Source organism: Phlebotomus papatasi, chromosome 2, assembly GCF_024763615.1.
Source record: "Phlebotomus papatasi isolate M1 chromosome 2, Ppap_2.1, whole genome shotgun sequence".
In the NCBI taxonomy this organism is placed as follows: Eukaryota; Metazoa; Arthropoda; class Insecta; order Diptera; family Psychodidae; genus Phlebotomus; species Phlebotomus papatasi.
Genome location: NC_077223.1, coordinates 77,997,842 through 78,025,823, shown reverse-complemented (window position 1 = coordinate 78,025,823; position 27,982 = coordinate 77,997,842). Strand labels below are relative to the sequence as shown.

Genomic DNA, 27,982 nt, shown 5'->3' with positions numbered 1-27,982 from the left:
CTTTTTGTTGATGGAGATTGCAAGGAATAGAAATCTCTCAATGTAATCTTGTCTTTTTCTTCCCATAACTTCATGGTGTATTTCCTTCGCTTGTAAGTTAGTTTTTTTTTGTTCCTCAAAAATATGTTGACGAGTAAAACGGAAATGAAGGATTATTTTCTTGAAGAGAAAAACATTCTTTTACACATTTATAAACAACTTTACAATGTTACTTTGTGTTTTCCATTCTTCTCAATATAATATATATATATATATATATATTTTTTTGTAAGTTTTCTTTTAATTATCAATAATACAAGTAATTATTCAATATAATTGTTAATATGAATTAGAATTGTTGTTCATCTAACATGTCAAAGGAAAATGAAAAAAAAAATCAATCAACGTGGCTTATTTGCTACAATCATAAAATAAATATATATTATGTTGTATTAGAATATACTTTTTTTCCTTATTGAACCATTTTGGAGAATATTTAGTTCTCTTCTCTCATTTCAATTTATTTTGTTTCTTTTTAATATATAATGTAGGTAATATAAAAAATGTATTTCTCATTTTTTTTGCTTTGATTACTTTCGAAAAATTTCCTGTTGCAGTTTATTTTTTTTTTTAAATAATTTTCTTTTTGAAAAGTTTACAATTAATTCGAATTTTTCAGGTGCTTTTGAAATCCGTTTTTTTTTTTGTAGTTAATTTTTTTATATACAAAATATATCGAAAATATATTTAAATCCTTCTCATTTCATTGCAACAAGAAATTTTTCTTATTCACTTTTTTTTCAATAATTATTTTATCAATAATCTCCTTTTGCTCAATCTTTTTTCCAACTCTAATTCTATTTTTTTTTTTAATTTTAGAAAGGTGTCATTTTGTGTGTTTTGTGAAGAAAGATGTTTTTATATGGTTCTGGAGAATTTTAAACTTAAGGTTTTTTTTCCAGTAAATAATTTCATATTCGCATATTTATTTTTAAGCGAAAATGAAAGTTTTTTTTTAATCTAAATTCAATAGGGAAACCTTTGCAGCTTCGTAATGTTCTAGCTTCATAAAGTAGATTGTTTTTCTAGTGTACTAAATGAAGCTAATACATGGCCATATTCTAATAGCTTGCGTAACACCTAACATTTCTTGTAAAAACTGAAAGCCTACCCCTTTATCCAAATCGAAATCAGTGTTCAAAACACGTTCTGTAAATGTGTCTACACATTCAGAACAATTTTTGTCAAAAATTGCTTTTTTGAAGGAAATTGGCTGCAGTGCTGTAGGCAGAAACGTCAAAATTCTGTCAAAAATGCAATTTTTGATGAAAATTGCTCCCAATGTGTAGAGGCCTTAAGACTGATTGGGCGCGTTATGACCTAGATAAACTTACGACTTAAGACGAGAGACGGCCTAACGTAATTATAATCGAAATAATAATATGACTAAATTCTCATCAGTTTCCCACTAACTAAACCGTTCCTAGGCTCAAACCGAGAGACGGATTAGTCAGAAAATGATGGAAATATATTCTGAACATTATTTTGATTGTAATTACGTTAAGCCGTCTTTTGGCTTAAGTCGTAAGTGTGTCTAGGGCATTAGAGAAAATCAGAGGATTACAAAAGGTGTGATTGTGAGAGAATCACACCTAACTGACTGTCACAGAATGGTTTTCCAAGTATCACAAAAAAACATGCGTTAGAAAAATTGCATAAAATTGATATCAAAACACATGATACCTCCTTCAAACGGTTAAAGCAAGTATTGGAAGGTTTTTCAGCTTCGTAATGTTGCAGCTTCGTAAAAGTTGATTTATTTCCAAGTTACTAAATGAATTTCATCCATGGACATACAATCTAAAAGCTAGTCCTACATCTCACATTTCCTGACAAACTTGGAAGCTTAGGCCTTTTTTCCTGGGTACAAAAGGCAAAAATAAAAAATGGGCCTAAAATCGTAATTCTAATGTGTAATATTTTATGCATTTTTCCACACTGCGAGTGTCTTTTCGAAAAAGCAACTATTCCAAGTTATAGAGGGTTTATTAGGGTTAATATTTACCGTGAAAATCTTTTGCTTGAAGGGGGTCGTTTTTGTGGGTGGAGGAAAAATCATAAAAATTACCACCCTTGCAGCTCAGGAAAATTGAATTTTGCAGCTTCGTAAAAACATCTGTCAAAATTACTGACCACCGCATTTGAGAATTCCTCACTGTTTTGGGTCACACTGTGCACGCCGCTCGGGATATTTGACTCATCAGAGATTCCACTGAATAAATTCACAAGAAAATTGGGATATTAAACAGTTTTCACTAAAATATCGAAGGAAAACACGTACTTCCCCATCAAAATGAGACTTCATGAGATGTTTTTATTTTACTTCTGTCAAATTAAACATTAAGTCTGATTCTGCTTATGGTAGGCGTGATTATTTCATTGCCCATGCGGTGCATTTTCAGAATTTTTTATCCAATTTGCTTTGTTTTTAAGCGGAATTTTTCACATTTTACTTTAAATTTATAGTTAGAGAAAATCCGAGGATTACATTAGGTGTGATTATGAGAGAATCATACCTAACCAAGCTCTTAACTGACTGTCAGAATGGCCAGAATGCAGGGAAAAAATGGTTTTCCGAGTGTCAAAAAACATGTGTTAAGATGTCACGTGGCATTGTCAGAAGTCACATATTTGAGATTTCTGGCAATTCAAATGACAATTAATTTTGTTAAACCAACCAAGACGTACTGTATTTTCATAAAATCATCAAGTAAAGGGATTTCATTAAAAATTCAATGAATTACATTTTCGAACTCATATGATATGACAAAAAAAAACTCGAATGCCTCGAATGGCATTATCAGGTTTCGAACTCACGCGTGACAATGCCACGAAAATTACAAAATTCCCCTACAGGGCACATTCGTAACAATACCGCTACATTTTCATTTTTCTGTAGAGGAAAATCCAAGGATTTCCAGGAATTTTGTGAGGCGGAATTATGAACCCAATAAGAGATTTTTTTTTGATATAGTGATATAATTGATTCGGTGTGTGGTGGCATTCAGTAAAAAATCTTAAATCTTGGACTCCTTTTCCAGTACGAAACTGCAAGATGTCACCCTAGATAAATGTTCTGTATAAACAATGATGTGAAAATTTTTGTATCCGGGTTCAGCGTTTACTACAGTAAAAATAAGGCGTATATAGTGACCAAATTTTGCACGGAGCTGAGCAAACCGGGACTGCTTTGTAAAAATTGTCACTAATTTTTCATTTTCCTGTAGAGGAAAATCCAAGAATTTCCAGGAATTTTGTGAGCTGTAATTACAAACACAATAAAAGATTTTCTTTTGACATAGTAGTATAATTGGTTCGGCTTGTGTGACCTTCGATAAAAAATCATGAAACTTGAACTTTATCTTCTGTACGAAGCTGCAAAGGTTTCTCCTATATTTGTATAATAAGCGATTTTATTACTTTTTTTTTGGTAAATTGGTTAATTTAAAATTTTTAGGTTATGTCATGCCTAACCTCAAATATTCAAGACAGAATATACTGTAAATCTTAAATAAATCAAATTTTAACCTAAAAAACTTATGGATTGTACTGTGAAAAAAAGTTTTGTTAAGCGGATAAATAGATCTTGTAAAAATTTTGTTAAAAGGATGTTGTTTACAGATTTAACAAAACTTTTCTTATACTTTTTGTGGAAGAACATCCTTTTGACAAACTTGTAAATTTAACAAAACTTTTTTCAGAGTAGATATTTTGAATACTTCTTGATTCTTGACTGATGTTCTAAAATAAAGATCGTTCGATCGACGACCTTCTGTTTTGAGGTTAGGTGAAATATAACCTGAAATTTTCAAACAACCTTTTTTACCAAAAATGAGAGAATTAATCCCAAAGTTTAATATATTTTGGATAAACTATTTTCCACGAGAATTCCCATGAAATTTTAATGCGAAAAAAATCCAATTAATTTATCAAATGCATTTACCAGTGTTATTTGTGTGCTATTTACAACAAATGAAACCTTAAAGTATTTTTTTTCTATTAATCCTCATTACAATCTTCTCACTCTAAGCTACTGCAAATCTTTTGCATTCATTTTTTTTTATTTAAGAGAAAAATAGTGTGATTGTGAAAAGGGTTGAGAATGAAAATTATCTGCTACTAGACACATATATTTAAAACTTCCAAGAAAAGGTACAAAACACTTCTTTAATAGTCCACAATTTTTTGCATTCCTCCATTCGTATTCCTTATAAACAAATTAATCTGTTATAGAAATGTAAATTTATCAGAACTGGAAGATAAGGACCTACTCTTTAAAAAGCTTTTGCCAAAGACAAACTAAAATAAAAACAAAGAATTGATAGAAAAAAAAACATTTGAGAGTAACTTCTTTCTCTTGAATGTTGGTCTCAGAAAGTATCATTTGTTTTTTGGACTCTACCGATGGCATATTTTCTACTTCCTTTACGATATGATCAATCCCACTATGTCACTTAAACTGTCCCTCATCGCATTATGTGAAATGAATTAAAATAGAATATTGGTTGCACTATTTTTGCGCCTATTTCATTATTCCCTTTTTATCACTTATCACTCTCTAAATCTACCAATTCTTTTTTTTTCTTTTCTTTTAAAGTCTATTTAATTGATTTCAATTAATCTCTGGCTCAATTTATTTCTTTTTTTATCATTTTAATTTTTTATTTAAAAAAGAAAACCATTTCTATTATATAATTTCAAACCGTTTGCTTACCTTTTTCCTGCTTTCATGCGCTCTCATGAGCTCTCTTTCGTTCTCACTTAAATGTTCCTTAATGCTATAAACTCAAAAAAAATTGTACAAAGAAAAAAATTAAAATGCTACAATGTGGGGTGTGATGCAATCTGCTGCAAAGTTAATCCTTTAGCCATCGTGCTTCCGCTTTTTGCCTCTGGCAGGTGATTCTTCTGTAACGATATTTAAAAGCAAAAAATTGTCAAACACATTATTTCGAACTCTTTTTTTACATTGATAAATTAAGAACAAATGGATTCCATTTTATTTCTTTTTTTTATTATTTAAAACTATTCAAGCGAAGCCTTATAGTAAGGTGGGGTAATTGGATCATTTTCCGAAGAGTGCTACTTAAACGCTTGCTTTTGGACTGATGAAATTCTTTTTTACTTCTTCTAAATCCATAGAATTATTCATTGTTTCATTCAGAAACATGATATTAAAAAAAATTATGAAAAATATTAAAGAAAATTTATAAAATAATGATAATACTGAAATAAGTCAGCATGCGTTAACTGGGTCGTCTTTTCGCTAATTCACTTTTAATTAAACCTTTGGATTTAAAATACTTTTTTCACAAAGAAAAAACAATAAATGTTTTCAATCAACCAGCTGTCATTAGGGAAATACTCCTAGAAAATTTTTAGTGAAGAATCCAACTGGCACAAGATTGAAATGAGTCGATTATACTCACTTATTTAATGGATAAAAATATTATTTGTGCTTTTTCTCAAACTTGAATAGTTATATTATGTTACTGTAGTGACTAATAGTAATTTTTTAAGCTAAAAAATGACGAATTTTTAAATTCTCATAATGAAAAATAATTTTAAATATATTTTATACATCCAATTTTTTTTATGCAAAACCGTTTTGGGAAAAGAAACTACAATACTCAAACATAATATTTTTTATTAGAGTGAAAATTATCAATCATTGGTATTGTCAGAAAAATGACTTAAATTTTTGGGCTATTTTTGTTCCTGTCGTTCATAGAGACAAAAAATCAGACTTTGTTGGATTTTCAAAGGTTAGATGTAAGACCTTTTACTGATTTTGTTTATCGGTTTCATTTTTATTGCTGATTTACGGTTCGCGAAAACTTTCTCGTCGTTAAAGAGTTAAAGTTTAACTGGTCTTGAAATCAGTTGAATCAGTAAAATATCTTAGAATGATTTATCTTTATCATGTTTACATTTTTTATCCGTAAGCTTGTAATTCATTCCAGAGCATTCTAAATGATTATTTGTTTACTAGTTTAATCTCTAGTACAGGCCTGAGCTAAAAGAAAAGTCGAAGTGAATTTGGTGGTGCCTGTTGGCATTCTACGAAATGCCGCGAAAATTCACGTAGAGAAAATGAGAGGTTTTTTTTTAATGTGAATATTGTTTAATTCCTTAGAGTTAAGTCATTTTCACAAGAAAATGCTTTTAATAATTTAGTTAAATACAGTTATTTGAGTTAATTGTGAATAATTGTCAATATTACAACAAAAACACTGGGATGAAATTTTGAGCTGGAAGACTGATATTCTTTTGAGCTGTCGCAAAATTTAGGATAGGTTTGAGAAAAACCCTTTTGTATAACACTATTTTGGTTAATAAGGAATGCGAAAGTACATATTACAAGAAGGGACACGACCTACAAAAAGGATAAAATAGAGAAGAAAATATTTTGTCGCATTTCAGAGATTTTTTGCAACCGCAGCGCCGCCAAACGATTATCAAGTGAGTTATTTGTGTCTTTATCTCTCTCTCACAGTTGAATTGCGCGCGATTTAAGAACTTTCCATTTGAAGTAATTTCCGCATTCAATTTCTTTGTATTTCTGCAAGATTCCAGTAAAAGGATATATAGGGTGGAATAACAGGCTATAGCCATGTTTAGGAAAAAATTAAATTCATTTAATCATAACTTTTGAATCCTTGTTACAAGATAAGTCAAATTTGACACAAAGTTACTTAGATGTATTGGCTCTAGATACGTGAAAACAATAATCCTAGAACATAACGCTGGACTACTTAAAAAACTGATTTTTATTAATAATGCAAAAATAACCATTTCGTCGCCACTTTTTACCACTTTTCGCCAGTTTTGTAAAATTTGTAACCACTTCTCGCCACCCACTTGAAAAGAACCACACTCGGTTATTTTAGGCAATGCTATGAAAAGAATACATTCACCATTTATCTTTCCTTGTGATCACTTTATTATTACTCTCTTTAAATGATTTTTCTTCACTTTTATTTGAGAAATCAAATTATGGGGCTTTTGCAGAAAGTAAACAATGCAGATTTGACAACTGAGAATGTACGAAGTGAAGTTAGCGTCGCCTATTGAAAAGATATGGCGACAGGTGGTAAAATCAATTCCAGAATATTACCACTTCTCGCCATGCCTCATTTTTATATAAAAATAATATAAAATGAAATATTAATTGACTAAATACAAATTTTATGTATTCCACAAGTGCAATTAAATATTCAATAGACAAATTATTTACCCAAATAGGTATTTTTGGCCTGATGAAAATTTGACGACACTTAGTACATTTGGTAAGAGATGTTGGATTCGATGCACTTGCTTAAAATATTGCTCTAAAAAGTGATCAAAATCGTGAATCCAAAACGAATAATTATTATTTTTCGATTCTATGCGTAGAAGCAGAAACAATACAAAAAAATTGCGACTCATTTATTTCATAAATTGCGAAAAATAGCGATTTCAATGTAAGTGGCGATAAGTGGAGCACTGGCGAGAACTGGTGATTCCACCCTAGTGAACAGCTATCCGTCTTCCGACAAAGATATCAAGAAGACAATTTCTTTCTATATGACTTTTTATTTCTGTTCTATCTTTTTGGCGCAAAAATATTTATCATGGCACCGTGAAAGAGCGGGATTAGTGTTAGCAGTATGGCTATCTGTAATTCCCATTAAAATTATCAACACAAAATTTCCGATATTACACGGCTTTTAACGAGCACAGGTCTGCTCTAGTAGATCAGTAAGTACCAAGGGGATCTCAATGGCGCAATAGGCAAGACCGTTGGCTCTTGGGCGGATCGATCCCCCCGGCTTGACTCACAGTGTTGTGAGTTCGAGTCCCGCCCGGTGCAAATATTTGTTGAATGTCAAGAAAAAGACATTTTTACTATGATATAACGTAATAAAAATGCACCGCTTTTGCCCAATAAACTCCGTGAACATGGAAGAAGCATCCGTACTACGAGGAAGGCGTTCCTGGGCGATCTACGATCAGCAGATTCTTCCAACACGAGCACGTTGTAAAGATTGCATTTTAATAAAAATAAAGTGTCTCGATACGATTAATAATAGTAAGTACCAAAAAATCATGCGAAAAACGAATGCAGGGAGAGCTCTATCTCATGAGTCGAGCATTCCGCAAATCTGGGACGCTGTACCATCTCTTTAAAAAGTAAAATTGGACATTCTGTAAATAAAATGTACGAATAGATTTTATTTTACATAAAAAATGCAGTCAAAATCGTAGCTTGATTATTTTTAGGTTCTACTAATTCAAATCAATTCAATCCAATTTATTTTCAACTCATTTTGCCTCATTGGGTCCATCGCCGTCTTAGCGTTAATTCCAGCCTCCAGGACTAAACGAAGGAAATGTCCCTTCGAAGGCTGTAAGCTTTATGTTATTTGTTATAATATCTCTGTTACATTTGCATTGGGACTAGACCAGTTTGGATGAGTGGGTGTTTTTTTACATAAAAAAAATACTACAAAAAATGCAATGTCCAAGAACTACTAGCTAGTCAAACTAATCGCCATACAATTAATTTTGCGTCTCGTTTATTTAAATTATGTTAAGCGAAGTTCTTCTCAAGTGTCTCAGCTTTTTTGCTTTTTTTTTTAAAGAAATATAGGAAAATATTGATTAAATTCAAAATGTGAGATTCCCTTCGCGAAAACTTCCTGAATGTTCTATATCACCATGGAAAACTGCATGGAGCAATTCAATCACTTTTCAATTTATCAAGAAGTTTATTGTTGTTAAAATTATCTTACCTTCTGCGGCAGCTGGTGCTGCTGCTCCATCTTCGCCATCTTTGGGTTGCTGAGCACCTTCCTCGGCGTCTTCATCGGAGTCAATGTCATCGTCCCCTTCCTCGCCACCCTCTTCATTCTCCTCATTCCAATCTGAATTATCTTCCTCAATGTCATCATTGTACACTTCAGACAGAGACACATCCCCATTGTCCTCATCATCGTCAGCACTGCGTGTCATTAAGAGATCATTAAACTCAAATTCAACGAAATCCCTTCCTTTGTATTTAAAAAAAAAATAAAACTCACTTTTCCTCATCATCTTCATCATCATCATCCTCGTCATCATCCTCATCCTCTTCACCACTCTCACCAGATCCTGCAAGAGAAATTGTGAAGAAGGGACGTTGAAAGTGGGCAAAGTCCACAGAAAATTCATTTTCTTACGAAATACTAAATTTCCGAGAGACAGAATGGACAACAGGATAAAGAATACCGAGAGAAATGAAACCCTTCTCTCATCTCTCTGTGCAACAATGGAGGTTTCTTTTCGTTGACTCTCATCAATCTTCAATTTTTCTAAATATTCATCTAAATCATCTGGCACATTGGTATCATTAGTTCTATTTCTGCTAGGCTCTTTGGCACGCTTCTCTTCGAGGTGCTTCTCGAAGAGCGCCAACTCCTTCAAATCTATTTCCAGACCCCCAATGCTGAATGCATCTTGATCTGCAACCACATTCATTACCCACAGTTATTCCTTTACTTTACAATTTACAGAGCCCACAACCTTTCATCATTGCCCAAGAACCTTAAAAAAGCATTTTTTTTGTGAATGATTCAGGATCAGCGTTGAGGTAATTTTGGTTGAAACTGCTAAATTTTGAATTTAAAAGTGTCCCAAAATTTCTTTTAGAACCCTATAACAAATGCGTCAACTTCATAGGACAAATGAGGACCTTTCCGTAGAATTGACGACGGTCTATAAAAATCCCAATCATTTCGCTGATCTTCATACAATTTCTCCTTTTTCCTCTTCTATTTTAAGTTTAGGCTGTTGGACTCATTCGGGCCCATAGCTAACAATTTTTCCAATATTCGGATAACAGATGACAAATTCACCTCCTTTAACACTGGCTGCTAACTTAAGACTTAGCCAGGTGGCTTAACTCCTCTAATTCTTTATCAGGCACGATTTTTTCGAAAATTATTGTTTACAACTGAATTATAAGGGCAAATGATTCATTAGATTTTGAAAAATCAATAAAATTGCTTGTTACAGTAGTCTCTCTCTCAATTGGGCATTTTGGGGCAAAATGTCATCCGGTTTATCGATAGATTTGGGCGTCAAAGCCTTTGTGAATTCCACAAAAAGCACTCAATTATTAAGAATCACGATAAAATAGGAAGAACTACAGCGTGTCCCGTATTTAAATCCCAAGTTTTCGACATGAAGTTAGTCACAATAGAAATTGAGTTCTGTTTTGATTTTTTTGGCGTTTCAAGAGAATGTTCTCCAGCTTTTCATTTCTGAAAAAAATATTGAAAAAGTCTGTGTTTTGGCTGAGAAAAGTGATAAAAATGGAGAGCCTGCGCAAATTGATCGTGGACACGTAAGGTAAAGTACCCTCTAGTCAGCCGGTTTCTCAACTCGGCCAGTTGAATTATTTAATCAATTTTTTAACGTTTTATAGTCAATTTCTATGAAATTTTCACTGATTTACGTTATATATAATATAATACATCTTCTAATGTTAAATCGGTAAGACCATATTATAACAAATCTAAGTAAATTGAATAAATAGTCGCACTAGCCGAGTTGAGAAACCGGCCGACTACAGACTTTAACCTTACTTAAGAATCCAAAAGCGAGCTATTCTGAAATCGCAAGGATCACCGTAAAGTGTCCATCCACGGTGTGAAGGGTTATATTACGCTTCAAGGAACTTAAAACTGTTGCTCGAAAGCCAGGACGTGGCAGAAAACCTGGAGCTGTAGACAAGAGGATGGAGAAGAGAGCATTGGCGCTTTTCCAGAAGCAACCTTATCTTTCAGTCAGGGATGTGGGCAAAAAGTTGGGTATCTCCAAGAGCTTAGTGCAGAGAATCAAAGAGAATAACGGATTAATAACGTACAAAGCTCAAGCTGCTCCCCATCGCACGGACAAGCCGATGCAAAGTGCCCAAACGAGGTCGAGAAATCTGAGTGATCGAGTTTTGAAAGGCTTTCAAGGATGTATTTTGATGGACGACGAAACTGTCGTAAAAGGTGAATTCACTCAGTTGCCTGGCCAACAATTTTACACGGCGAAGACTCGTACGAGTGTAGCCAGCAAGTACAGGTTCAAAGAGTACGACAAGTTCCCGAAGAAATATGTGGTTTGGATGGCAATCTGCTTTTGTGAACATCGAAGCGAAGAATTTTTCATGACAGGGACGATGAACGTGGACATCTACATTAAAGAGTGCCTCCAAAAACGACTTTTACCACTGTATCAAAGCCATGACATCCCTCCTCTATTTTGGCCTGATTTGGCATCATGTCATTACGCGAAAGCCACCCTGGAATGGTTTGCCAACAACAATCTCAAATATGTAGATAAGAAGGTCAACCCGCCCTGCACTCCAGAAGTCCGCCCCATTGAGAAATACTGGTGAATTTTGAAAGGAGACTTGAAGAAGGTGGCTAATCCAGCCAAAGATTTGTAGGACTTCGCACGAAAGTGGAAGAAAGTCGTCAGAGATCGTGGGGACGACCTTGTTCAGAGTCTTATGAGGGGAGTAAAGAAGATGGTGCGAAATTTCGCAGAGAAACCGCTTGATTAAAAAAAACCATAAAGTGGATTTGAATTACAATGAAATACCCTTTCAAGAAATATAAATAGTATTGTTATAAGTACCATAGTTTTTTTTAAATGAGTCATTTGTCTTCTTGTCTTTTAAATTCAGGACACGCTTTAGTACAAGCTTGTGCTAGCTCAGCGCGAGGCAACTGAACCGTGTCCTGGTGGATACCTCATGCGCTTAAGCATTGATCCCGCGATTGAAGAAATTTTGAGACCCATTCTTTATGTCCCATCCGTCTTTTCTACTATTTTGGATTTAGTCGGAAAGATCGCGACTCCTAGCGGACTTTTCCACATGAGAATTCCGCATCTCGCGCAATCATCGGCACTTGCTAGGTCACTTTTGATTTTCCCTGTTACCATGCGACAGCTGATGGAGTTAATGTCGAATCCTGCCAGTGACGTTGATGAGAGACGCGATTTCATCGAGTATAACTTAATCCCTGGAGCAAGCTTTTCTGATCAGTTCTTGCTCGAGAATTCTGATGATATCTGGCTGGCCTGTCAATGCAGCGACTGCAACTTTTGTTTCAAATGAAGTCCACGCGTATAAAAATTAGATTACTAGAGTCGCGAGAAAAAGAATGTCGCAGGATTGTGGTCAACTGAACGGATCAAAACCCGAGTAACTTCATCGTTCATCCACATTCCAGCTGAGAGAGCACGAAAAAGCGTTAACTCCCGTACTGCAAGGCAGGAGTTAATTACCGAAGTTCCTGCAGCTCAGCGATATATAACATCTGAAGTGTTGGGCTGTGAAAATGTGACTTTCTGGGCATGTGACCGGACAAACGCGGTATTAGCGTTAGTGGGGTTCAGCTCAATGATTAGTGAAATATGTCTCATCTAGGGATGTTTTGAAGAAAATGGAAGAATGGTCTGTTCACACAACCCAGTGCAGATCATCTGCAATCTCTGCGACGCACCCTGATTCGTCGGTCTACCCCTCTTCCGAGTAAGATCCTTCAGATTTTGCTATTCACAGGGACTTTTAAAAAACTGTTTAGGTATTAATAGAGATGTCGTCACATCGTCCAGAAAAGACAGTAATTAGTCAAAATTTTGCCTGAATACATTTATGAATTGTACGTGTTTCCCTTTTCAACGGGAACATTAGGGAGCAATGAAGAGATCTCATTGCAAATTTAGGGCCTTTTCGAGACTAAATCGATGCTATTAGACAATCTCTTAGGATTGACTGATCCTTCCACTAGTCTTTCTTCTGGTGGTGGAGGTGACCAAAACTGAGGAACAAGAAAGTCTGTCAATCGTTTAAGAAGCGATGCAGCGCATTGGATAATTAACAGGAGGCGGTGAAATTTCTTGGAGTATGACGTCCTACGTTACATCGTAGTCGTTGTGGTAGGCCCCGGGGCACATTCAGGTGAGTGATAGGAAATTGGGTAACCAACCCCAGTGGGAAGTCACGAACCTGATTTTAACGAACAAGGGACCTGGTCCTTCTAGAAAGAGTTGGGCGAGGGGCTAATAACAGTTCTCCGTAAAAGCAAAGTTGTTACCAAAACACGCAAGAAACCTCGGATAGGACGGACTTTACGACAGCATTTTTGGAGCGAGCTGACGGAAGGTCGCTAGGACTGGAGGAGGTTAATGCGAGATGCCCGGTCCCTTAACCCTTTAAGGACGATTGGGTCACCAGTGACCCAAAAATGAAACTTTTCCTGCGGCTTTCTAAAGTTGTATTTTGCTCTAAAGTTATAAAAAATGATTTTTTCTGACCCTCAATTTTTGACCTTCTGGCCCTTAAAGGGTTAAAGGGTCGTTGCAGTCACCTAAGTAACATTGTCGTTCACCAGCAACAAAATATTTCCACAGACTTCAAGGCCTTTCTCTCCCTTATCATTCGAGATTGATAACAAGACCTTGTCCTCTGTCCCCCTGCCGGTAAATCACAAAAATATTTGATAAAAACAAACTAGCGTTTCCTAATGATATCCTACGGGTTTCGAAGTTTTCAGTTTCAACTTGAATTCTTTTGTTTTCATCCACGCCAGATACAGAATCGTTCACTTTTTTCCTTAATCTAATTTTGATACCTAGTATCACAATTGGTAAAATAAATGTCTTACCTTCATAATTTTCTGCATTAGCATATCCATTGACTTCTTCATCATCATCGGCATCAGACGGTGCTTCCATATCTTTGGAGTCGAATCTAGTGTGACAAAATTTTAATTAACTTTTTTGTTGGCTTATATTTCAATTTACACCTACCCATCGAGGTATTTCAGTGACGGAAGCATTTGGAACGTCTTTTCGCGGTAGTTTTCTTTAACGGTCACCTCATTGTTGAACAAATCCAGCACTTCTAAATGTTTGAAATTCTCAAGAGGCTTCAAGGCATCCAAATCATTTAGTCTGTTTCCAGATAGGTTCAAGTGTGTAATATTGGGAGAGACTTCTAGGAAGTTCAAGCCATTTGAAATTCTGCAATGTATCAAAAATTTAATAGATGTATAATTTTTTTTTTGATGCAGAAAGAGAAAATTTGATTTAACCTGTTGTCGGAGAGTTCCAATTTTTTGAGATTTGGTAATTTGGGGAATCCTTTGAGGCTGGTGAGACCAACATTTATGAGACTGAGCTGCTTCAAATTCACAAATTCCTCATTGAGGCCGACAATATTTGTACTTCTGCAGTTGTCCAAATTAAGCTCGGTGATCTACAACGTTCGCAAAAAATGGCGGGAAAATTTTACTTCTGAAGAATGTGAATAGTAGAAAGTTTTGAATGTTTTTTTTATTGTGCTGTGTTTGAAAGTTTAATCGATATTTTGCAAAAGTTAAGCCCATTTTGTGAACTTTGTGAAGGAAGTAAATCAATAAATTGTGGAAAATTTACAAATTGATAAATTGTTGCCATATTCACCGTTTTCAATCAATTTAAAATCTCCCTGTGCCCATGAGTATTCATTCAAAATGCAATAAGTGTAATTGAGATGCATATAGGAGGCCCATTTTATCTCTCACTCAGCTATGAGTGAGAACGCATTAGTAACATCGTTTTCAACATAACGCAGTTATTCACAATGTGACCGTATTTATGGCAACATAAGCACTCTCACATACCTATCCAGAAAATGTGAATGTGTGCATGTGAAATGGCACCTCATCTCGTGAAATACACCAATTCAACAAACTAGTCGCATTTTCGCGTTCATTGAAGCCATTAGTTCCCGTTTGGGCACCCCTAATGATTTTTTAGTCACTCTAAGTGATCATTTGATTGTAAAATAGTGCTCATATTATGGCCACACACCAAACATCGTATTTAAATGGGTGTTTATGTCTATTGCATGGTTGGAAATATCCAAAAATTGTGAAAATGTGTTGGGATTTTTGACATTCACCACAATGGCGGACGTGAGGAATCATTACGAAACGTCGCAATTCAAAAATGGCCGACATGGTGTGCATGTGTGTGCAGCGTGAGCGCCACCACATTCACACAAATTTCACAGTATGTGTCCGACAAAAAAATACGCGTGCATATGTCAGATGAGACAGAAAATATGTCTCTCTGGAGGGAGACAACGGGCTATCTACCCCATATCTCATAGGGATAGGCTGTATGTGCGTGAGAGAGATGAATTGGGTGTTTTGATGAAAAAGAATGCAACAGCGCACTATTTTTTTTTCTCCCAATTTTGCCACATTGTTGGCAAATTTCTCTACACACTTCGTACTTAGGGGTTGGGTTTTGGTGGGTTTAGAGGGTGTTTACGGTATGGAAAATTGATGCAAAGCCCTAGGAGATGGTGAGTGGAGAGATTTGTGTGATGAAACCTTTGGGAAACATCTTTCTGGACTTGGGATTGCATGACAAAGTGGTAGAGGGAGAGGACATTGTTTACCTTCGGTGGATACGCTTTTTTTTTGAATTTGCTTTCTCGCTCCAGCCATCAACGTCGCTGTGTGAGAAAAGATGTACTTTTCATGTTTCTATGGGTGTCTCACGACGGGGTTCTCCGGGAGAACAACAAAATAGAGTCATGTAACAATTTTCTTTTCTCTGGGTATTTGTGCAAGTCGCACTTCCGACGCATTGACGGCCCAATTTTTGCCAATCTTCCGTTGCCCCCTTGTGGTGGGTTGACATTGGTATTGGTGGAGAAGAAATTTCCGCGGAACCCTATCCGGGAGGGGGATGGGCAGTGGAGGAAAAAAAAGACGCGCAGTCAAATAGCTCATTATTCATTAGCTTTATAAACATGGCCATCAACAAATTGGCGATTAAGCACTCATACGTTTGCGATTAAATGTGTGTGTGTCCACAATGTAGCCCAATATGGCGGGTTTAAAATTTTCATGGGCAACTTTGCCACCGTTTTTTTTTCTTGAGATGCTTTTTGCACCAAATGGAAACATCCATGAACCTATGAGACATGTCCAAGCCCTCTGACGATGGGTGGGTGGATGCATGGGGGATGGGGTGAGACCTGTCCCACTTTTTGGGACGATCGTGAGCCGAGATGGCGCAATTTGGACCCTCGCGCGGTCCACGCGTCCAAATTGGGCCCATTTTCAGGGGTTTTTCGGAGATATTTTGGGGGTATTGCAGAGTGGATGGATGGTCTGATGTTCTATCTATGGTATTTGTCCATCGGATGGGGCATTGGGGTGAGCTTCAAGGTATGAGAAGATATTTTCCCATCGTTTGTACCGACCCGAAAGCCAAAGTGGCATTGAAATTGCCACCATTAGAAATCGAACGCAACATTTTTGTCCCTCTTTGGCGCACGGTAATGTCCCAGGAGACGGAGCAGGATGGTTTGATGCCATTTGGGGGGGCAATTGCACGCAAAAAGGGGTTGACTTGGCGGCCCCAAAGACAAATTCACAGAGAGGCAGGGCAAAATGTGACGAAAATGTGGTGAAACAATGAAAAAGGGCCTATTTTGGCCACCAGGAAGTACAAATGGGGTGCACAAAAGACGCATGGTGGGCAGTGCATGGAGCCCAAGGGGCAGAGAGCAACAGAAAAGTGAGGAATACAGCGTGAATGATGGGACAATGTGAGGGAATATTGGAGGAAAAACGGAGAAACTCACCTGCGACGCCGGCCTTCCTCGCTTTTCCAAATCTATCCGCTTCTCCATTTGGTCTTTTCGTTGATTTTGCACACAATTACGACACACTGATTAAATGGCCACACGGTATCGCTTTGGTCGCGTACCAAATAAACAATATTATTGTATTTTTTCAACTGAGAAAAACCGATTTCTTCTTCACTTTTATTTCTCTGCTGCTGGCTGTTTAGGAGCTAAAGTTCTCGACATCACACTCCACGCACACAGGCACACAAAAGAGTCACCGCGAAGTGGTGTGCGTGTCAGAAAGTCACAGCAAAAGTGTCAGAGTACTGTGACATCTAGTGGCCAATCTGAGAAATGCACTGGACTGTTGCGCGCGAAAAACAATGTGCACATGAGTGTGAATAATTGTGATAATCAGTATAATTGGGCATTTAATTATCTCGATAATGGAAATGAAATTACGACATATTTGAATAATAGTTTAATATTCAATTCCAGAGCAATTAAAAAGAAAGCTTTTCATGGAAAAAGTACACTGGAAAAAGAATAAAATTCAAGCTTTAAAATCTATTATTTAAATTACGAGCCAATAAAGAGGTGCTATTTTTTTACTGACAATAAACAAATTATAAAATTTTTAAACTGTAATTTTGTTAAAAATATCATATGAAATTTTTGCAACAGTACAAGTACATAGAATTTAATTCCTCTTAGGAGTATCTACAATTTGTTTAAAAAAATTGTTTAAAAAATAGAGTGAAAGGAACATCTATTGACACTTTTTTAAGAGCTCGTGTCAGGACTTATTGACACCCTACTTTGTACCATTTGGAATACGAAATTCGAATACTTATCCTTTTCGTAAAACGCAGATTAATGAACAAACGATATATTACTTAGATTTTATTGAATGCATTAGGGTAAGTGTGCCAAATTCCGGCCAGCTTGCAATTTCGGCCACCTTTTTTGTTCCTCGAATTTCCATGATTTTTTAGATTTTACGTACTCTAGAGATTATACAATGCAAAAGAATAACAAAAAATTTAGCTTTGACAAACGAGATGACGTGAAAAAGATATTGTAAGAATTCCTGAAGGGCTATGAGAATGAAGGTGGCCGAAATAGGGCACCAAAGCTATGTCTATATTTTTATTCATTTTAAAATGTATTAAGAATGATTTTAGAGTAAATAAAGACAGTAAACTATTTTTACAAGGTTCCAAGCAACACTCTTTCAGAAGAAAGAATAAAAAAAATCAATTTGTATTTTAAATATTTACATTTCAAACTTGAGACTTTGACGCTTGCATGCAACTATGCCGAAATTTGGCACACTTACCCTACATAAATTTCAAAAATTTTGACAAAAGTGTCAATAGGGGTTCCCTGTCGAAGAGGTGTTCCTTCGACTCTATGTTTGAAAAATAGTTTTTGTAATTAAAAAAAAAATAAATAAAAAATTAATAAATAAAATTCGACGGCTCCATTCCATACTATGCTAAGTCGACTTAGTTTTATATTACTCCGAGAGATATGTTGTTCCTGGGACCGAGATCTACAATTGGTGAAAATTTGGTGATCATCTGGTGTTTGGGTAACGAGATATTTGAGACTTTTGTAAAAAAAATTACACAGGCAGCATAGGAAATCACCAACTTCAAATGGCTCTCCTGAAATGTTGTCATTCTGAAATAGCATACAGTAGAGTCTCGCTATAGTCCATATTTGGTTTCAAATTTGACACTTGGGTCGCACTAGTCCATGTAATTTTTTAAAATTATCAACGATTTTTAGTATTGAAATTGCTCGACGGCTTCCACTTTCTTTGCGATTGTGGTACTTGTCCTTGCTCTCTTCATTGTGGATCACAATTATCACAACTACTTAATAAAGTTTGCCAAAAATATTAAAATAATTATGCATGTCGCATACTAAAAAACATAACCTAACTTAAAATCAGTGTTTTGAAATCAACGGTCGATAAATTGTGGACTATAGAGCGATGGCCTATAGCGAGACTCTACTGTAGTATGGAATGTATGGAATGGAACTGTCGAATTGATCTGGAACTTTTATACCTTTTCCGTTGCAAAATGATTGAATCAAGAAAATTTTTGTTATTGATTGTAATTTTGTAAATTAAAAGATTTTACCATATGAAAAAGTTGTATAGGGGAAGTACCTATGCTTTGTAGGACCCCAAGCTTCATAATGATTCAATTTTTCCATGCTTGTCAATAAATGTGACGCATTGCACCCATTTTTTTAACACTAGAGGCAAGTGCCCAGTTTTTAAAATACATTGCAAATCAGAAACATAGGGAAAATTTAGTCATATAAAAATTAACATGTGCATAACTGTGTTATCACACTTGCACATTAAAATTTTAATGTGATTCACGTTAATTGTCGCTGGTGAGAGTCCAAATGTGTAATTTGTGTGTTTGAATCATTTTATATTCAAAATTTGATCTATTTGTTGATAAAAAGGTAGACTTGGCCCGCAAAATTTGATATAAATTGATTTATAGCATTAATGCGAAAAATTAATGAGATTTTCTCTTTAATTTTTTAATGTGAAAAATATTTATGCTTTAGGTGAATTTAAACTTATTTTTGCAGGCCAAGTCCACTTCTTTATCAATAAATAGAAAAACCCCAAATATTAAGTGACTCAAAGACACAAATAACATATTTGGAAGCTCACAAGCGACAATTAATGTGAATCACATTAAAATTTTAATGTGCAAGTGTGATAACGCCGTAACAGTTTCTAATAGGCATTAATACCGAGAGAAATAATCTTGCAATTTTCAGAGTTTTTTGTACGATAAAGTTCTATTTTTATAAGATTTTTCTAATTTTTCTATGGCTTCGAACACTTCATATTTTTTCCTCTATCTTCAATGAATTTGACCTATAACAATATATTTTAATTATCTGATATTAATACTAAACCTACCAAGACTCGGTCAAATTGGCCGGCTTAAAATTAAAACATATTTAAACGATACAATGTCACTATCGTTTTTTATGATTTTTTAAAATATGCATGGAATATATTTTTCATTGTTTAAGTATTATATTTTTTTTGCTCTTTCCCAAGACAAATTTGTTGAGTATTCTACCACCCTACCGCGGTTTGTCATTTGACCGAAAAACGACCAAAAACGGTCGGTAGGTTTAGTGTTAAGTCACATATATTTCCTGGCAAAATAAGTCAGATTCAATTAACAAATATGGGAAAAAATATGAAATGTTCGATGCCAAAGTCAGAGTATGTTCGAAGCTTGAAAGCCTTCCTCTAATTACAAAAATCTACTATTGAACTATCCATTTCTACTGCGCATAATCTTTACAATTTGAATTTAAGGAAATTAATAATAATATTATACTTACTATTTACAATATCCGCTCTCTTATTCGGAGGAATAAAAATTAATTATAATATGTGAAGTTCTTGTTTAATAAATATATTTTAAAAACAGAATTCTCTAGCAATTAGCAATGTCTTTTAATTATTCTTCCTTTAGAAGTTTTATTATAATTATAATAAAAGATTCAAAAATTGAATCAATATGCAATAGGGGAAAGCGCACTACTTTCGGACGACTCATACTTCGTACAACTCAATTTTTTTTTCATCTTCCTTATGAATTTCACCCATAGGTCTTTTCTGGAAATTTGAGGCATTGGACTAGCTATTAAAATACAATATTATAATGAGTCAAATTCATTTAAAACACATTGAAAAAAGAATTGTTCGAAGCTTCAGTCGTGCGAAGGTAGCGCGCTTTCCCCTACATTCAGTCCTGGCATTATGCATTTGGAGATTATGCACCTGACGGAATTATGCACATACAATTATGCTTGTTTGCCTACCTTTGGGAGTCAATTTATGAAATAATTTTTGAAATACGCCTGAATGTATACCATTTTGTGACGCGGAAAATTTGAAGATACTACAGTGTAATTTGGAACTGAGCCATATCATAATGTAATTTAGCTATAGGTGAAAAATCCCAATTTCAAAGGTGCCGCCCCACTTTCAAAGGTATCCCACTTTCCCCTATCAAGGAAATTAGATCTTATGAATTCTCACAACAAATTATAACATTACTCCAAGCCTGGAATACACTCAGTCCCGGCTTTATGCACTTCGGGATTATGCACCTGACGAAATTATGCTCACACAATTTTGCAAGTTTGCCTACTATTGGGCGTCAATTTATGACATCATTTTTGAAACACGCCTGGATGTTTACTATTTTGTGACGCGGGAAATTTGAAAAATTGTGCTTCTTTCACAGAATAAAACATTAATTTCTTTTTATTAAGGTAAAATTTTTAAATATTCTTATCATTTATTGAAGAACTCTGGCCAAAAAGTACTATTTCTTAATGCATTCCTATTAAACAGTTGAATGTTTTTGTTTGAACTACTTTTACTCCGCGCGAAATTTGTTCTACGGCAGATTTATTCAAAAGAATGCCCCTGCGAGTATGCAATTTTTATCGATGCATAATGCCATTTCGCGCATTTTTTCCGATCCCTAATGGCCTCTACACACTAGAGAAATTTATGTCCATATTGAAGCAAATTCCCTACGCCAGTGTAGGAAAAACTCTTCAATATGGACATAATTTTCTCTAGTGTGTAGAGGCCATAAAATGTGCATAATCCCGGGACTGAGTGTACAGTAGTGTACCGGCTGAGTAGTAAAGATCCGCTTTGTCTGAGCTCCGGACCGTGGTACCCGGCCCCTGAGGAGCCCTCTACTGGTAAAATTGAAAGGATTAAATTGGATCATATTTGATCCTTTTGAAAAGGATGGATTATCTTTGATCCTTTCAAAGGATCACTAGGGTCTTTTGAAATTTTGTATGCACATTTATCACATTTGATTATGTTTAATCGTAAACTAATTACTCATTATCATATTTCCCTCATCCGAGCGAATACTAATGATGACTTTTCAGTCGCAGTTATTCTGTTCGCCAGAGAATTCGCTCTTTCAAATTCTTTTTCTTTTTCAAAGTTTTGGCAAAAATTCTGAGTCTTTTGATTTGAAAAGAAGGAATTCTCTGGCGAACACTGGCAGAGCTGCGACTGTATACAACTTGACTTTTTCATTGTTTTTAATCATTTATTCCAGAGTTAAATAAGTGTCAAAACAGGGATAGGGTGCAGGCATTACTTATGGGCACATTAAGGACATATCTCCTTACAGCTGTTGATCTTTTTGATCAATTAAAGCAAAATTTTAAAAGTAATTTCTTTCAAGTAGTTTCTTTCGATTTATTCAAATGAATTTACTAGAAAAATTTCTCAAACTTCGGAAAATATATGATTTTCCCAACCATGTAAAATTCATAACTTGTGGCCTCTTTTACGAACTTATGGCCACTTGTGGCACAACCTATGGCCATAATTTCAAATAATATAAAACAAACTTAGTAATAAAATAATTTTAATACAAAAGAAAAGAAAAGCAGTTTTGGGCACTTTAATAGGTTTTTATAATTTTTTTTAACAAGTTTTTCATAGATTTTACTCATAATATTAGCAGACTACTAACATTGATTCTCTACACAGTGGCCAGGCGAGTAATCCAACCTGTCTTTCACGATGGAAAAGCCACATTTAGTTTAATTAAGAACCCAGCTCACAATATCCTCCTCTGTCTCTTCTCTTTTGAGATTTATGAAAGCCTCCGTGATCAAATATTTCTCCCGGAGAGTTTCCGGAGACTTGAATGCAAAGTTTGTGTGGGGATTGTGGTACAGCTGAAATGACTGGAATACTTTGGTCGTGGTCATTCTATTCTCAATGCTTCTCAATACTCTTTGCATCCTTTGAGTTCAATAATAATAGGGCTTTTCTTCTTTTCGTATTTTCCATTGTTCTAAGAGGGGAAAAAGAGAAAAAGTTAGGTTATTTACAACAAAATGCAAGGTCATGGAAAAAATCAATAAGGTTATACACAGTACAGTAGAGTCTCGCTATAGGCCATCGCTTTATAGTCCACAATTTATCGACCGTTGATTTCAAAACACTGATTTTAAGATAGGTTATGTTTTTTAGTACGCGACATGCAATGTTATCATAATTATTTTAATATTATATTTTTGGCAAACTTAATTAAGTAGTTGTGATAATTGCGATCCTTAATGAAGAGAGCAAGGACAAGTACCACAATCGCAAAGAAAGTGGAAGCCGTCGAACCATTTCAATACTAAAAGTCGTTGATAATTTTAAAAAATTATATGGACTAGTGCGACCTAAGTGTCAAATTTGGAACCAAATATGGACTATAGCGAGACTCTACTGTACTCATTTATAAACAATTTTATGTAACAATTTCAACACTTACCTTAAATTTTATTAAATTTTTGCTAGTAAACTCACATTTACTGAATCAAAATAATATGACTGACAACTCACTAAATCAAATATCTGCGTAAGTATCAAATATCCATAAGTTATGACCAAATTGGTCATAACTTATGGCCTTGTCATTATTTTACATTTTTTGTTTTAATAATCATCAAAATCAAGTGGAAAAAGAAAATATAGTTACTAAGAATACAAGTTTTAAAAAAATAGTACTAAATATTTTTCATTAAAGATATAAAATTTAGTCATTAAAAATTGTGAGATCGTTAGTGAATTTTTTAACGATTTGACGCATATTTGATCGCCACGCGCATCAGTGAAACAATTCCCGCAAAATAATTAAAATTCTACCGAAATGTAAGGGAAAATCAGTTTAAAAGTTTCATTTAATGATAGCACATTAAATATTCCTAATTTTGTGGTTCTTAGAGATTAATTAGTGGGAAAAAATTAAAGATATCTACGAGGTGGCCACAAGTATAGACTGGCCATAAGTAATGCCGCCACCCTACTTTCAAAGGATCCTCGGTAATCCTTTCATTTTTACCTGTGTACTTTTGAGCCGTGTTGGTCGGTAAAGAGCGCTACTGTATCGAATTCATTGATGTCCCCGTCCTGGTCTCTCCAGTCAGCTGAGAAAGAATTTCAGTGTCCTGTACACTGTATTCCTCCAGCTTGCCCCGATTTCCGCCAAAAGGTGTCAGCTTTCAGGCGGAGAAGTTTCTTGGCATGATTTTTGCAATTATTAAATCGAGTATTGCTTGGTGCTAAGGGGCTAAGGAGGTCAGCTGCGAAAAAGGGACTTACCACATGTAGCAAAAATGTATTGAGATAAAACAGACAGTTTGTAAACCAATAATTGTGCAAGCCTACAATGGCCCGGGGATCATACAGTAGAGTCTCGCTATAGGCCATCGCTCTATAGTCCACAATTTATCGACCGTTGATTTCAAAACACTGATTTTAAGTTAGGTTATGTTTTTTAGTATGCGACATGCATAATTATTTTAATATTTTTGGCAAACTTTATTAAGTAGTTGTGATAATTGTGATCCATAATGAAGAGAGCAAGGACAAGTACCACAATCGCAAAGAAAGTGGAAGCCGTCGAGCAATTTCAATACTAAAAATCGTTGATAATTTTAAAATTTACATGGACTAGTGCGACCCAAGTGTCAAATTTGAAACCAAATATGGACTATAGCGAGACTCTACTGTAAATAAAATAATAATTAGAGGATACAGTAGACTCTCTCTCAATCGGGCATATAGGGCAAAATTTTATCCAAATTATCGAGAGATTTGGGTATCAAAATCATTATAAATTCCACAAAAAGTTCTCAAATTTTAAGAATCACGATAAAATAAGGGGAAATACAGCGAATTTGAACAAATTTGCTTTAAAATCAAACGTGAAAATCGTCAACAAAATTTTGCGCCCGATTGAAAGATTTAAAAATTTTTGAAACAGTTATCCTTTGACCTTTATGTCTATGCCCTTTTTTATAGTTTTCCTGTAACTTTTCAAAATTATTCAATGTAATTAAAACATATCAACAATTTATTCAAATCCGTTGAGGTATGCAAACCACAATAATATGTACACAATGAAAAATAAAGTAACCAAATGTTTAACCATGGAATATTATTTATTTTCTTGTTTCTTTTCATACTCTTGCAGTTTTTCAAATAATTTCATCAACAACATACGTATATTCGATTAATTCATATAATGTATTTTTTTTCTCAAATTTTCTAGGTTTTCCTTCTGTCTCCTAAAACGCTTCGTCGATTCACATTGTGTCTTCATCAAAATTTTGGGATTTGTCTTTTTTTTCATGATAAAATGCTCATTTAGGATCTTCTCCTTTGCTCTTTGGGTGTTGGCCTTTTCACAAAAAGGGAACAACAATTTTTCTTTTTAAATTTACTTTTGACAATTTCACGATTATTTACAGAAATGATTACTTTTTTTTCAATAACTTTTTTTTCCTAAAATTTTCAGCGATTTTTCTCGATATCTCCACTTTTTTTTTGGTATTTAATGTACATTTAATTTTTTTTTTCATTTTAGTTATTAACCCTGTAAAATGGTCACTAAACATCGTTTTTACTTGATTTCACTTTTTAAAATTTTATTTTAGGTTTTTTTTTTTAGTCAATATTCTACCATTTTGCTACCACACTCAATTCCATATTGTTCTTCACTGTATTAATTGTTTAATTTTCTATTGTGTTTTTTTTCTACAAAATCCTTCCGATTTATTCATCTTGTTGCAAGTTTTCTGGTTTAATTTATGGATTAATTTGGGTGTTTTTTTAGTTGTTTTTTTTCTTTTAAAATTTCTCAGATGAACGCTGAAAAATCAAGATTAGATTGATTTTTGTAAATGTTTTTTTTGTGTTTCAATATTTCTCATATTTATCCAAGTTTTTTTGATTAGTAACTTCTTATATTTTGTTTTTTTTTATATAAATGTTTTGTTTGTCACTATTATTTTATGTACAATGTGTTTTTTTTTTTAAGTAAAAATTGATTTAGAACTTTCAAAGCTTGTCGGATTTTCTATAATGTTAATGTTTGTTTTTTTTTTCTTTCTAAATACTTTCGCCGGAATATAATAATTTATTAATTACTTGCTATTTATTTATGATTTGTTTTTGAGATATTTTCTTTTTCAAATGTGTGATTACATTGTTAGATTTTTTTTCTCTCTTCAAAATGGGATTTGATTCTTTTGATATTTCTTCATGTTTTCTTTTTGTACAACATTGAAACTTCACTTATTGGTTTTATTTATAAGAGGACCTAAAGTGACAGCTGTCAATTACATATATGTCGTTTAATTATTTTTCTTTTGTTCGATTTCTAACCTCAAACTCCTAACATCACGCCATCTATCCTTCTAAATCTCATTTATTAATCTGTCCGTTTTATAAGCGCATTAAATTGTGATTTTTCTTAGATTTTTTTGTTTTTTTTTTAATTATTCTTTTTGCATTTTATACAGCAATGTTTCACAGAAAATATACATTTTGTGCTAAAGAATAATTCATGTTTTTTTTTTAATATTAAGAAACCGTTTCCTAAGTTTTATTCAAAAATTACTGTTTCTGACATTTTTAGTTCTTCTTTTTTTATTTTTTGAAAATGACAAGGCTTTAACTAAAAAATTTGAAGATTTTAATGATTTTTTTTCTAGGAATTTTCTTGAAAGTGAATAAAATATCAAGTTTTATGGATTTATTCATAATCACTGAGTTAATTTAAGAATGTAAAACAATTTCTTTTATTTAAAATTGACAAGAATAATTGATAGATTTTTTGTTTGAATATATTTTTTACCCGTTTTTTGAATATTTCCGGATACTTTTTAAATATTTTAGTGTGTTTATCATCAGCATAGCGAAGATATTTTGTTCAAAATATTCGTTTCAATTTCACTTTTGAATTATTTTCAGTAATTTAAAATCTATTTCATTATGTCACATTTGTGTGAATTTATTATTTATTATCTTGGTTTTGTGCCAGTTTGAATTGCAGCTGAATGTAATGGGTGAAAGTGAAAACAAAACATAAATTTATCTTATCACTATTTATCTGATTTCTTCTCTGAAAGTGATTAATATTTGGATTCTCTCTTCAATTACCATTAATTAGCTTTTGTGTGTATTTTCTGTAAGTGTTTTTGTTTTGGGGAAGATGAGATAGTGCAAATAAAATCTTGTGTTAAAGCAAACTTTTAGCAATTGGTTCAAAAATAATTTGCCGATTGGGAAAACTTTCAGGCAGGATCTTTTGAGATTGTTCCGAAGACAATTGGAGGATTTGTAGTAGCAATGTCCTCATCACTCTCTCTCATGGAAGCTTTCTAACATTCAGTTTTTATTTTCTTTTTACAAAATAAAAAAACAAGATAAACCAACAATGTTATAACACGAATTAGGGGGCTCATGCTTGAAACGATCCCAAGTATCGTAATAATTAAATTATTCCTATATTTCTCAATAAATGTGACTCATTGCACTCAGTTTTTAAAATAATTACAGAGTCACATTTATTGAGAAACAGGAAAAAATTATTCATTACGAAGCTTGGGATCATACGAAGCATGAGCACTTCCCCTACAATTTAAACCTAGCAACATTTTTTTCACGTGTTTTATATTCTTCATTGTATCACACATAATTTAATAATGACCAACAATTTTTTTAGCTTATGGCTTTTCAGTATGTTTTTTTTCTCTTAAGGTTAGAATTCTTTATTTTTTTTGTTCCTAAAAGCTATATCTGTATTTCTTTTCTTTTATTGTTAATACAACAGTACAAAATATTCATTGGCGTAGGCCTACAAAGCGATTTCTTAGATTCTTTCTCTTTATATTGTGTCTCTTACATTTTGGAAGAGAGAAAATCACAAGGGGTTCCATCAATGCAGAAATTCAGTGCATTATTGCTATACATAATAGTATATATTACTTAAAGTAGAATAAATATTAAAAAAAATTAATAATATAATTCCTAATAGGAGAACATTGCTTTACTATAAAGCTTTGTACTTGAGTTTCAACATTACTTTTCTCCATTTAATTCTTCTTTAATCATTATTAGCGTAACTGCAGCAAATTCCGGCCAGTTTGCAATTTCGCCCAGTTTGCAATTTCGACCAGTTTGCAATTTCGCCCACTTATTTTGTTTTTCAAATTTCCATTAATTTTTAGTTTTTACAAACAGTATCGCTCCAATAAAAAATGATGCGAAAAAGAAATGATGCGGAAGTATTCTGGAAGGGCAACGAACTATGAAAATCAAGGTGGTCGAAATATTACCCAAAGCTATGTCTATATTTTAATTCACTTTAAAATGTATTAAGTGTGACGTAAGGAAAAAGG

General features: G+C 33.9%; 2 protein-coding genes across 3 annotated transcripts in view; both read right to left on the bottom strand.

Moving 5' to 3' along the window:
* Nucleotides 1-710: 710 nt before the first annotated feature.
* LOC129804522 (acidic leucine-rich nuclear phosphoprotein 32 family member A) lies at nucleotides 711-18,148 on the bottom strand. Of its 2 annotated transcripts, XM_055851876.1 has the most exons (8): nucleotides 16,709-18,148; nucleotides 14,157-14,320; nucleotides 13,873-14,085; nucleotides 13,728-13,813; nucleotides 9,240-9,521; nucleotides 9,102-9,171; nucleotides 8,814-9,022; nucleotides 711-4,947 (listed from the first exon to the last, which is right to left on the bottom strand). In XM_055851876.1, the coding sequence occupies exons 1-8, from the start codon at nucleotides 16,754-16,756 to the stop codon at nucleotides 4,904-4,906; spliced, it is 1,116 nt and encodes a 371-aa protein (XP_055707851.1). In that variant the 5' UTR covers nucleotides 16,757-18,148; the 3' UTR covers nucleotides 711-4,903. The 2 variants fall into 2 exon arrangements, with proteins under 2 accessions (XP_055707851.1, XP_055707852.1); XM_055851877.1 differs by lacking the exon at nucleotides 9,240-9,521.
* The window catches only part of LOC129801045 (uncharacterized), an 80,725-nt gene continuing 70,136 nt past the window's right edge, over nucleotides 17,394-27,982 (bottom strand). The window contains 1 exon segment of the mRNA XM_055845804.1: nucleotides 17,394-17,413. Within this exon segment, the coding sequence (XP_055701779.1) occupies nucleotides 17,394-17,413 (20 nt within the window).

Bases quoted from the DNA above. Each gene is read 5' to 3' on its own strand.
- LOC129804522 (XM_055851876.1), bottom strand. From the start codon at position 16,756: ATGGAGAAGCGGATAGATTTGGAAAAGCGAGGAAGGCCGGCGTCGCAG. The intron at 14,086-14,156 runs GTTAAATCAAAT...GATACATTGCAG, and splicing joins TTGGAACTCTCCGACAACAG to AATTTCAAATGGCTTGAACT. The intron at 9,172-9,239 runs GTAAGAAAATGA...TTTCTCTTGCAG, and splicing joins TCTCGGAAATTTAGTATTTC to GATCTGGTGAGAGTGGTGAA.